At 29.7% G+C, this 13,128-nt stretch overlaps 1 protein-coding gene across 1 annotated transcript; it reads right to left on the bottom strand.

Moving 5' to 3' along the window:
* Positions 1-3,439: 3,439 nt before the first annotated feature.
* LOC135963135 (putative uncharacterized protein DDB_G0286901) lies at positions 3,440-6,554 on the bottom strand. Its single transcript, XM_065514904.1, has 2 exons — positions 6,040-6,554; positions 3,440-4,250 (listed from the first exon to the last, which is right to left on the bottom strand). Exons 1-2 carry the CDS (start codon positions 6,552-6,554, stop codon positions 3,440-3,442), a joined length of 1,326 nt encoding a protein of 441 aa, XP_065370976.1.
* Between the last annotated feature and the right edge of the window lie 6,574 nt (positions 6,555-13,128).

The raw sequence follows: 13,128 nt of genomic DNA, 5'->3' as shown, positions 1-13,128 counted from the left end.
AAAAGTACCATTGCAATAAACAAATAGTACCATTGATTATCACTTCTGAATTCGCATTCACTAAACCATAACCCGTCGATTTTGAATTTTAAATTTGTATAGCCTTTCCTATATTATCAACTAATTTTGTTTCTATAACAATTAATATTTAAAAATTATCACAAAACCCAAAAAAAAACAAAACCGCGGTTTTGAAATTCTTTGGTTTTTTGGAAACGCTAGGTCCATTATTATAGTAAATTCACAATAGTACGTATGAGAACAAAGAAAAAGTACCAAGCGCCTTGAATTTCCACTCACTTGGGACCATAGACGCCTAATTTCATATTTCTATGTCCATTATTACAGAAAATTCATAAAGTACCATTAGAATATATAAAAAGCACCAAAAATCCCCCACTTGTGGTTTCCCACTCACTCCCATATAAGCTTAATTTCATGGTTTTAGGTTAATTGGTGAAGAAATTACAAAAAGTACCATTCGAATAAAGAAAAAGTACCAAAAAGTCTATCCCTAGAATTTTCACTCACTTTAGAACATATACGATTAATATCATGTTTCTAAGTTCATTGTTATAAAAAATTCAAAAAAGTACCATTAGAATAAAGAAAAAGTACCAAAAAGTCTCCCCCTGGAATTCTCACTTACTTTATAACATATACGATTAATTTCATATTTTTATGGCCATTATTACAGAAAATTCAAAAAGTACCGCTACAATATACAAAAAGTACCAAAAATCAGGCACTTGTGGATTCCCACTCACTCCGGTCCATATAAGCTTTACTTCATGTTTCTAGGTTCATTGGTGAAGAAATTACAAAAAGTACCATTCGAATAGAGAAAAAGTACCAAAAAGTCTCCCCCTAGAATTTTCACTGACTTAGGACCGTGTATGCTAAATTTCATGTTTCTAAGTCCATTGTTATAGAAAATTAAAAAAAGTACCATTATAATAAAAAAAAGTACCATGAAGTATCCGCTTGAATTTTCACTCACATAGGACCATATACGCTTAATTTCATGTTTCTAGGTCCTTTATTGTAGAAAATTCAAAAAGTACCATTATAATATAGAAAAAGTACCAAAAAGCAACCACGTGTGGATTCCCACCCACTCGGGCCCATGTAAGCTTTATTTCATGTTTCTAGGTTCATTGGTGAAGAAATTACAAAAAGTACCATTCGAATAAAGTAAAAGTACCAAAACGTCTCCCCCTAGAATTCTAACTCACTTAGGACCATGTATGCTTAATTTCATGTTTCTAAGTCCATAGTTATAGAAAATTCAAAAAAGTACCATTAGAATATAGAAAAAGTACCAAAAAACCCACACTTGTGGTTTCCTACTCACTCGGTTTATATATAAGCTTTATTTTATGTTTCTAGGTTCATTGGTGAAGAAATTACAAAAAGTACCATTCCAATAAAGAAAAAGTACCAAAAAGTCTCCCCCTAGAATTCTCACTCACTTAGGACCATATATGTTTAATTTCATGTTTCTAAGTCCATTGTTATAGAAATTTCAAAAAAGTACCATTAGAAGAACAAAAAAGTACCTATAGTTCTGTTCACACATTTTGGTACCTAAATATTATACCCTATGCCTAACACAAACTTCACTCAGATACAAATCAGCTAACTTTAATGTCGATAAGTGCAATAATTTAAAATATTAAAAAAGTACCATTAGGAGAAAAGTACCAATTTCCCTTTTCTTCCTCGAACACCCCTCAAGTTCGACCTTTAAAAATATTCCATTTTGCCAAAATTGTTTATGCTACAGACATGTCTCAAAATATTAAAATCTGTGCCCAAGAAAAAATATGTTTTAAAAAAGTACCAAACTGTTTACCCGGATTTGGCCCAATATACACCTTGGCACTCGAGTTCCAAATAACACCCTGTTAGTTAATTTTTGTATGAATCCAGGAACCAGTGTTAAAAAAATTATCAAAATTGGCTTAATAATTTCAATAAAATGTATTTTTCCGATTTTATCCCCTTTTTGGTACCTTTTTTATCCCCATTGCTTTGGTAAAATTTAATTCAAATAAATTTCTGTATCGTGGTGGGAGCTCATAATAAAATATTCGTATGCCTATGTCAAATTATAGAAAAACATATTTTATGAAAAAGTACCAAAAATAAACACAATTTTTATCCCTTAAGGGTTCGAATTTCCAAAAAGTACCAAACTTATATTTTTTATTTTTTGATAAGTAAGGAATGCGATTTAAAATTTGTTTATATGTTTATTGGTTTAAAAGATACATAGGGTGCCAAAAAAGTACCAAAATACAGTTTTTACCCGTTTTCTCCCCTAAATGTTTCGAATTTCGAAAAAGTACGAAACACCTGTCAGCTTATTTTTTAAATGGAGTAACATGCAACTTTAAGTTTTTTTTATCTTTATTAGTTTTGAAGATATAAGGTTACCGAATTTACCCGTTTTTACCCTTTTTTACCCCCTAAACGTTCGAATTTCCAAAAATCCCTTCTTATCGGATCGTTTTGGTGAGGGAGGAACCCACAGTTAAAATTTCGTGATTCTAGCTTCAGCCGTTTGGGCTGTGCGATGATGAATCAGTCAGTCAGTCAGTCAGTAACGTTACTCTTTTATATATATAGATAAGATTTGAACCACTTATTGTTAGTTCATTAAATAATGAAGATACAATAAATAAATGATGAAAAAAAAAAAAAAAATTTGGATGGCATGAGATTATAGCTTTCTAACAAAGTATAACTTCAGTAGCTAGCATAAATAGTACCCGATATATATGCGGGTATATCGGACATTTTTCGAAAAATGTCCCAAAATTACCCAGTTTTTAACGACTTCATATAAATCGCAATTTTAAAAGGCCCTAAAGAGCTAGGAAGCTAAATTTTTTTATATTTGGATGGCATGAGATTATAGCTTTCTAACAAAGTATAACTTAAGTAGCTTTTTTTTTTTTTTTTCATTATTTATTAACTTTGAAATTGATTTACATTTTCTCTTAATTCTAACCCCGCGAAGCCTATTGGCTTGTCTGCAGGATGAAAAAACTTATAATATAAAATACAATTTAAATGTTTTATTTTCATTGCGAATTTATGAAATATAATTTTAATGATTTTTTTCTTCTATAAATGTTAGCGATGTTTAATATATTCGTTGGTATATTATTAAAAATATTTGGTAGGATAACATTTAATGAATTTTTGCCGTAGTTATTTCTGTGGCGATCTACTTTGTATCTTCCTTCTGCTCGACGTCTTGTGTTGTACAGGTGATCGATTGGTTTCAGGAATCTATGATCATTGTAGAACTCATTAATTAAAGTGGTACAGTATATGCTTTTGATGTTTAATATTTGTAGTTTGGTAGCTATGTTGTTTGCTGTGTTGAAACTACTAGCGTTTGTATTGGTGTTGTGTGTGATGTTCAGATTTATGTTTGAGGTGGCGTTGACATAAGCGTAATTGACGTTTGAGTATTGACGTTTGTGTTGTTGAAATTTGTGTTGTTGGTATTTGTGTTGTTTAGATTTGTGTTGTTTAGATTTGTGTTGTTGGTGTTTGTGTTGTTGAAATTTGTGTTGTTTAAATTTGTGTTGTTGAGGTTTGTGTTGTTGTGATTTGTGTTGTTGAAATTTGTGTTGTTGAGATTTGTGTTGTTGAGATTTGTGTTGTTGAGATTTGTGTTGTTAGTGTTTGTGTTGTTGAAATTTGTGTTGTTGAGATTTGTGTTGTTGATATTTGTGTTGTTGAAATTTGTGTTGTTTAAATTTGTGTTGTTGAGGTTTGTGTTGTTGGTATTTGTGTTGTTGAGATGTGTGTTGTTGGGATTTGTGTTGGTGTTTGTGTTGTTGAGGTTTGTGTTGTTGAGATTTGTGTTGTTTAAATTTGTGTTGTTGAGGTTTGTGTTGTTGGTATTTGTGTTGTTGAGATGTGTGTTGTTGAGATTTGTGTTGGTATTTGTGTTGTTGAGATTTGTGGTGTTGAGATGTGTGTTGTTGTTTATGTTGTTAATATTTCTGGTGTTGTTTGTACTTGCATTGTTATCGTTGCCATATATCATTTCATATTGTAGTAGTTGTTTGTGTTGATAATTTTTTAATAGGATTTTTAAGATTTGATTTTGTGACTGCTGAAGACTTCTGCAATATGTGGAGCTGCCCCAAGCCGTGATACCATGTCTTATGTATGATTCAGCTAGAGAAAAGTATGCTTGTTTCAAGACTTGGAAGGTGGCACAATTGCTTAAATGAAACAGACTGTATGCAGTTTTTCTTAGTTTGTTTCGAAGATAGTTAATATGAGTTAGCCACTTGAAATTTTCGTCTACGTACACTCCGAGATATTTATAGCTTTTAACAAGTTCTATAGATGTGTTACATGTGTCTACACAGAGGTTGGCATTGTGAAGGCAAATACTGAGCTTTCTTTGAGAATATTTATCATATCATTTGCATATATAAGGTAAAGCAGTGGACCAAGTTTTGAGCCTTGTGGTACTCCGTTGTTTTTGGAAGATGTCTCCTTACTTAACGTATTACTAATTTTTACCCGGTAAGTTCTGAGCTCTAAATAATGTTTTAGCCATTGTAGACAATTGCCTCTTATTCCATTTCGTTCCAGAATTTCTAAAAGGTTAGAGTGCGAGAGCGTGTCAAAGGCTTTGCTAAAGTCGATAAATAAAGTTAGGCAGTGGATGTTTTCACTCAGGCATTTGTTTATGTGGTTGGAAAAATTTCCCAGCAATTGATTTATAATTTTTCCTTTCTGGAAGCCATATTGGTTAGAGTTTAGAATCTTGTATTTCCTAAGGAATTCATTAAGTCTTCTAACTATTATTTCTTCGAGTACTTTTTCTATAGCAGGTAATATAGCAATGGGTCTATAGTTGTTACAGTCGCTTTTTGTACCATTTTTATAGATTGGTCGTATTATTGCGCTTTTTAATTGTCTTGGAATTGTCGCGTTACGGATGCTCAGGTTGATCAAGGCAGTAATTACAGGTGTAAGAAAGGCAGCATTATATTTTATGTCCTTGGGTCTGATTCCATCTATACCGGCATCTTTCCTTGAATTCATATTTTTTAAAATGTTATATATTTCATCCTCAGTTGTAGGTGATAGATAGATAGATATCGATAGAGTAGTGATCAGATATACTTGTTTTTATTATCGATGCATGTGTTTTTGCTGTTGTTATATTGTTTCGTATATGTAAGTGATCGATGCAAGTGCTTGTTTTTTTGTTGATATCTACTCTTGTGCTCTCATTAATTATACTTTGTAGTCCGTTAGAAGACAGCATCTCAGTGTATTTTGTTGTTGTGATGTTTTGTGTGAGAATATCAATATTGATATCTCCAATAACAATAACATCTTGTTTGTTTTTTATTTTGTTTAGAACTTTGTCAAGTTCTATTATGAACTCTTTTATATTTTTGTTTGGCGGTCGGTATATTGTAATAAGAGAGTAAGTTTTGTTTTTATTACTTACATTAATTTGTATTGCTTCGAAAGAGATAGTTTTAAGATTAATGTTTGTGCGTATTATGTTGTCTCTGACGAATACTGCTATCCCTCCGCCTCTACCTTCTCTATTAAAAAAGTGAGAGTTGAAGCCTTCTATGTAGTAAATATTATTTTCATCATCTGTAATATTTGTCTCGACGAGGATAATAAAGTTGATGTTGTTTATAATATTATGTATCGAAGCTGAGAAAGGGGTGAAGTTTAAACGAAGTGAACGAATATTCATATAAACTATAGTTGTGGGATAACTTAAAAAGTTTTTTTCTATTTGATTAAAATTTTCTATTGTTGTAACAATGTTCATTTTTATAAAAAAGGATAAGATTTTTTTTTTTTTATGCAGATTATATTTATTAATATGTAATTTAAATTGTAATTAGTTCGATATCGGCGGCATTATTTATTATGATTGGGTTGGAAATTTCATTTCTTTTTGCAAAGATGCTTCCATTTCGTACCCATACAAATTTCCAATTAGATTCTTTGGCTTTTGTTTTTACTAACCATAGTAGGCGACGTTTGTGTGCGGTTAAATGGTCATTTATGTACAAATAATTATTGTCGTTGGCATCATCAGTTAACACTTTTGACTCTATTCTATGACGTTTGATTTTACTTAATAATTCTTTCTTTTTATTTAATGAGGTGAACTCAACAATCAATTTTTGTGATTTTTTTAAAATATAGGAATTACTAATATCAGCATCGTTGATTTTCACGTTTACCGATGTGGCGATTGTTTTGACAACATTGTTTGGTGGGAGATTAACATTTGGTATGTTTTTAATCTCTACGTTTTTGTTTAATAGTTTTTGCTCCAAAGAGTTGATACGTTTGTCCATGTCTTGCATTTGTTTTTCCTTTTCTTTGTTACTCTCGCAGAGTTCACTCACTTGAGAAGTAAGATTTGTGAGAGTGGTTGTAATTGTGTTGAGTGCAGTTTGAATGTTTGTGTTTATTTGGGAGTTTTGATTAATTGTTGTTGTGAGTTGCTGTATTGCTGTTTTAATATCATGCATGTCTGTTTTCATGCATGTGACGTCTGTTTTTAATCAGTTTACGTCGGTCTTTACCATGTACACGCTGTTGTTGACATCGTTTAGTGATAATTCTTTAAAACGTTTGGGAGCATCATCATCATCACCATCAAAATCTCTTTGCTGTTTTTGTTGATTTGTTTGTTGCGGATTATCATCAACTATTACATGATACGCATTGTTGCTACTAGTTAGAGTTGGGTTTATTAGCTCAGTGAAGTGACCGCTCTTTTCAGCTCGGCTCACTGAAATGAACTAGGTCATTCTTTTAGCTCATTAGCTCAGTATGTTGTATAATGACCATTTCATTTTGAGAATTGCTTGTAGTGAATTAAATCAATTATTTAGTTGTAAAAACACACAGTCTTTTGACACAAAATAATAAAATTACCAAAAAACTCAAGATATTAACTGGAATTTGAAAAAGGAAAAATATTTTGATGATCTAATAATTGTGATCCAAAATAAAAATGTGACAATAACTAAACCAAAATGTATATTGTTGCAATTTTTTGGGGGTTCTCCCATTTACATAATGTTAGTTATCAATTGGCAAAATATATATTTTTTACCTGAGTTTTACAACTTATATTTAAGATAAATAGTTTAGTGATACAATTTGTATAAAAATGTTATCAACATTAACTTAATTGTTTTATGATCTAACAATATATAAATAGAATTTCTGAATTTAAGGAATAATATTTTATTGTTTTACGAAATAAAAATAACGTAAAACTGTCATTCCAAAAAACAGCGAAAAACCCACGATAGGTCGCTCATGGCAGCTGATAAAGGTTCTGTTGATGTAGCAGTATAGTAAAAAAGTGCATAAGATATGTATATGTTAGTTAGTGTTTATAAAAAACCGACTTTTTAAAAAACCGGTTTGTCGGTTAACCGAAAATTGGGCTTTTTTAAGAAAAACATCGAAAAAACTGGTTAACCGTCATATATGTTTAGAAAACATAAAATGTCCCATAAAGTATACCCAGCATTGGAATTTGTAGTTTTTAGTAGTCAGGAGTGGTTAATATTAAATAACTATAAATATACAAAAGTGCCAAGTCCATTTTATTTTGTAAAAATTTCAAAATTATTATCTCAGTCAAATGGAATTGAGTATAAATATGTTACTAACACTTTTCAAATTTAAAATATTATTGAAATCTTTCGGTATTTAAAGAAATCGTTTCGAAAAAACATTTATTGTTTACACGATATTATTATACATATTTTATTTCTTTGTTTGCATTTTTTGTATTTATAAATACATACATACCCGATACATATGAAAATAAAAAGTTTTTGAATATTTTTAAACAAATTTTGAATACCGACCGTAAATCAAAAAAATCATTCGTATTTTTTGAAAATCTAATACAAATTTTGTTTAGACGATGAAATTGTATTATGATACTTGAGTTTTTGACAAATATTAATACCCAGCATTGCCGTCTATAAATACCTTAATAATATAATACTGGTTTTAATTATTGGTTTATTCATTAAATTTCAACCAAAAAATGTAAATCACTTTTATAATTAAAAATTTCATAATTTTGAAATTAATTATCACCTCTACTTTCTGATATGATATGAATCATTAGTGAGATTTAGCCTAAACTTATAGAATTATGCGGAATTTAATTATTAATAGGTTCATTATGTGAAATTTATTCTGAAAAAGTTTTTAAGTAAATTCATCGTCCTCTACTATTCAGAATCATTGTAATTCTTAAAAATATTAATCTATTGTATTGTTAATCAGCACTTTAGGTTTCAAATCAGACCAATAATGTGTCTGATAATATTAAATAATATTAAAAATGCACAAAAACGTGAGATTTATCAATTTTAGTCTAAAATTTTAAAAACCGGTTAACCGAGTGATAAAAACCGGTTAACCGAAAATCAACATTTTAAATTAACCGGTTCGCAAAAAACCGAGATTTCGAAGAAAAACCGGTTTTTCGGTTATCCGGTTTATAAACACTAGTATATGTTTTCTAAAAATAAGTGATTGAAATAATATTGCTAATTTAATTAAGAATATCAGTACTTTCTATTTTTTTAATTATGTTTTTTGGTAGATATAATCCCACTAATATATTTTTGAAATAGTATTTTTTACTAATTACATACTTTCAATTACAATTATTATTTTAAAAATAACAATTATGTATTTCCCTTTTACATTATTATTTTATGAAATATACTTACAAACTGTAGCAATACTCTTTCTTTATTTCATTCTACACCACCTACCATAAATAAATTCACACTCATTCAATAGTACACATCATTCAGCCGGCTGAGCCGAGCCGCCGATAAATTTTCAAAGCCGCCGCCGCCGTATTTTTTTCGGCTTAAGTCGGCTTGAAAATGTCAGTGAGCGAATGAATGTTACAGAATTTAAGAGTAAAGTGAAACATGTGAAACATTGAAGATGACAAATGAATGTGCTTGTGCAGCTCTTTCATGAGTACTGAAAGAAACATGAGCATAAAGCAAAACCGCTCAGTTGAAAACGTTCAGTGCTGAGCTGAAAGCGCTCAGTATGATGAATGATTCACTTCGCTCAGTTGAGCGAATAGTTCAATTGAACTAGGTCATTCATGAGCTACACAACTCTACTACTAGTAGATGTTTTCCTTACTTTACACTTCTGGCATCTCCATTCGGTTCTCCGTTCATTGTGCATGCTCATGTAAGTTTTCTCCGATAGTGAGCAGCAAGGAGAAAAATGATAAAGAGAGTTGCAGGCGAAACATTTGACGAATTTTGTCGGTAACTCTTTGTTACATTGGGAGCAGAGACTCATTCTTATACCCTTCACCATGAGTGGCAAGGGTATATATAAGTTTGTCATTCCGTTTGTAATTTCCACATTTTTCATTTGCGACCCCATAAAGTATATATATTCTGGATCGTTATAGATAGCGGAATCGATATAGCCATGTCCGTCTGTCCGTCTGTGTGTTGAAATCAACTTTCCGAAGCCCCCAAATAACATACATACATGATTCATATATCAATGTCTCCGGAATTCTTCCGGCTCGGTTGCTATTTAAAATCGAGAAAATCGGTCCACAAATAGCTGAGATATAAGGAAAAAACCAGGACAACCTCGATTTTTTACCTATTTTTGACCTATATCTGGATTACTAAGTCATTAATATAGACAATATGGATATCTAATGATAGATATTTCAAAGACCTTTGCATCGACGTATATAAGACCATAGTAAGTTGGACCTGGGCTGAGAAATAACCATAAAACCAAAACACAATGTAATTTGTTATTGTTTTCAATGATGTCATGCAAATATATGTATAATAACAAACAAATCTTTATTTGTATGTATGTATGTATGTATGTGTTTTTTTTTGTCAATCTTCAGCAATGCGAATTTATATACCAGGTGGTGTCGATTCTACAACAAGTACAACATTTACAAAAACCACTTGCAATTTGTTTTTGTTTATGTGGTTTAAGATGTCAAAGTTTGCCTGTTGTTTTTGTTACTTTTACGTTTGTTGTAGCATTCGCCGCAACAATCATAGGATAATTGACAGCTCAAACATCAAAACAACATTATCAACACCACCTGGTATATAAATTCGCCTTGAGAGAGAGCTTTTTATAATGTGTTCTCAAAAGAGCAACTCTCTCACGCGTACACAGAACCAGTGTTGCTATATATCTTTTGAAGAAAACTTTTTATTTCTAAGTACATACTAAAATTACAAAATCCAATTCGTACATATATGTAATCAAACTGAGATAATTTATGTGAATTTAGTGCTGGAGACACTTTCAATATATTCAAATCAATCTCCCCATTTAGTGAATGAATTTGGGGACTATCATTTTGAAATCATCGGTTCAACTTATTGATATCAATTTTCCAAAAAAACTTTTTTTTTAAAAAATAAAACTTTTTGCGTCTCAAAAACCTTGCTAAAAAGGGAAAACTTGACATATGGTAACACTGCACAGAACACATATTGTGCAAAAACAACAACCACGTTGTTTGAGCACGTTGCTTTTGCGCTTATTTCATTTTTGTTGTTGTATGTTGCTATTGTCAACAAATAATTGAGCAACGCACCACTCCCAGCAAGGCGAATCTATAGAAGGTGACGACAGAACTACAACATGTACAAAAACAACAAATCTTTTTGTTAAAAGATAGTCGAACTGTCAAAGTTGCCTGTTGTTGTTTTTGCTTTTGGGTTTGTTGTATTTTTCGCCACAACAATCACAAGTGAATTGACAGTTCACTTGTCTAAACAATTCGCCTTGACTCCCATATTGTTATTCTATTTTTTTAGCCGTTTTTAAACATGAAAGTAAATAACAAACAATTCAGAAAAAGCTTTTTGTTCGATTGTTGTGTTTAATTCTTTTAATACCCTTCATCTTAAGTGGCAAGGCTATATACATATGTATATGTAAGTTTGTCATTCCGTTTGCAATTTCTATAAAATTTTATGAAATTTCAACAGATTATGTAAACGATTCTATATTGGATTTGCTGTTACGGTTCCATATGTGTTCTCCTATTTTAAGATTTACTTTTAATCTTATATACAGGGATGGAAAATTATATTTTTGTTCCGTATTAAAATAGTATTAAAAAATTACTTTCTTCATCACCAGAGTACTTCAAATTTTAATATTACTGTAGCTTTATGTTGTAAACAGTCGTCTGTTATCAAAAAATTGTCTATAGAAAGTGGTGTTGAATACGAGATTTTCTATAGAAAATGCTGTTATAATAGACAAGATTTTTAAAGAAAATGCTGTTTTTCATACGATTTTCTATAGAAAATACTGTTATACACATGTCCAAAAAAAATAGTTATAGACAAGATTTTCTATAGAAAATTATTTTATTTTCTATAGAAAAATGTTACACTCAAGATTTTCAACAGAAAATATAGTTATACTTAAGATTTTCTACAGCAAATATTGTTATACACAAGATTGTTTATAGAAAATAGTGTTCTACGCAAGATTTTCTATAGAAAATATTGTTCTACACAAGATTTTCTATAGAAAATGTTGTTCTACACAAGATTTTCTATAGAAAATATTGTTTTACACAAGATTTTCTATAGAAAATGTTGTTCTACACAAGATTTTTTATAGAAAATGGTGTTCTACACAAGATTTTCTATAGAAAATGTTGTTCTACACAAAATTTTCTATAGAAAATGTTGTTCTACACAAGATTTTCTATAGAAAATGTTGTTCTACACAAGATTTTCTATAGAAAATGTTGTTCTACACAAGATTTTCTATAGAAAATATTGTTCTACACAAGATTTTCTACAGAAAATATTGTTATACTAAAGATTTTCTACAGAAAATATTGTTATACTAAAGATTTTCTACAGAAAATATTGTTATATTAAAGATTTTCTACAGAAAATATTGTTATACTCAAGATTTTCTACAGAAAATATTGTTATACTCAAGATTTTCTACAGAAAATATTGTTCTACACAAGATTTTCTATAGAAAATATTGTCATACACAAGATTTTCTATAGAAAATATTGTTATACTAAAGATTTCCTACAGAAAATATTGTTATACTAAAGATTTTCTACAGAAAATATTGTTATACTAAAGATTTTCTACAGAAAATATTGTTATACTCAAGATATTCTACAGAAAATATTGTTATACACAAGATTTTCTATAAAAAATATTGTTCTACACAAGATTTTCTATAGAAAATATCGTCATACACTAGATTTTCTATAGAAAATATTGTTCTACACAAGATTTTCTACAGAAAATGTTGTTCTACGCAAGATTTTCTATAGAAAATGTTGTTCTACACAAAATTTTCTATAGAAAATGTTGTTCTACACAAGATTTTCTATAGAAAATGTTGTTCTATACAAGATTTTCTATAGAAAATGTTGTTCTACACAAGATTTTCTACACAAGATTTTCTATAGAAAATTTTGTTCTACACAAGATTTTCTATAGAAAATGTTGTTCTACACAAGATTTTCTATAGAAAATGTTGTTCTACACAAGATTTTCTATAGAAAATGTTGTTCTACACAAGATTTTCTATAGAAAATGTTGTTCTACACAAGATTTTCTATAGAAAATATTGTTCTACACAAGATTTTCTATAGAAAATATTGTTCTACACAAGATTTTCTATAGAAAATATTGTTCTACACAAGATTTTCTATAGAAAATATTGTTCTACACAAGATTTTCTATAGAAAATATTGTTCTACACAAGATTTTCTATAGAAAATATTGTTCTACACAAGATTTTCTATAGAAAATATTGTTCTACACAAGATTTTCTATAGAAAATATTGTTCTACACAAGATTTTCTATAGAAAATATTGTTCTACACAAGATTTTCTATAGAAAATATTGTTCTACACAAGATTTTCTATAGAAAATGTTGATCTACACAAGATTTTCTATAGAAAATGTTGATCTACACAAGATTTTCTATAGAAAATGTCGTCATACACAAGATTTTCTATGGAAAATATTGTTATACTCAAG

Source organism: Calliphora vicina, unplaced genomic scaffold (genome assembly GCF_958450345.1).
Source record: "Calliphora vicina unplaced genomic scaffold, idCalVici1.1 scaffold_58, whole genome shotgun sequence".
NCBI lineage: Eukaryota > Metazoa > Arthropoda > Insecta > Diptera > Calliphoridae > Calliphora > Calliphora vicina.
This window is presented reverse-complemented; position numbering and strand designations above follow the sequence as displayed.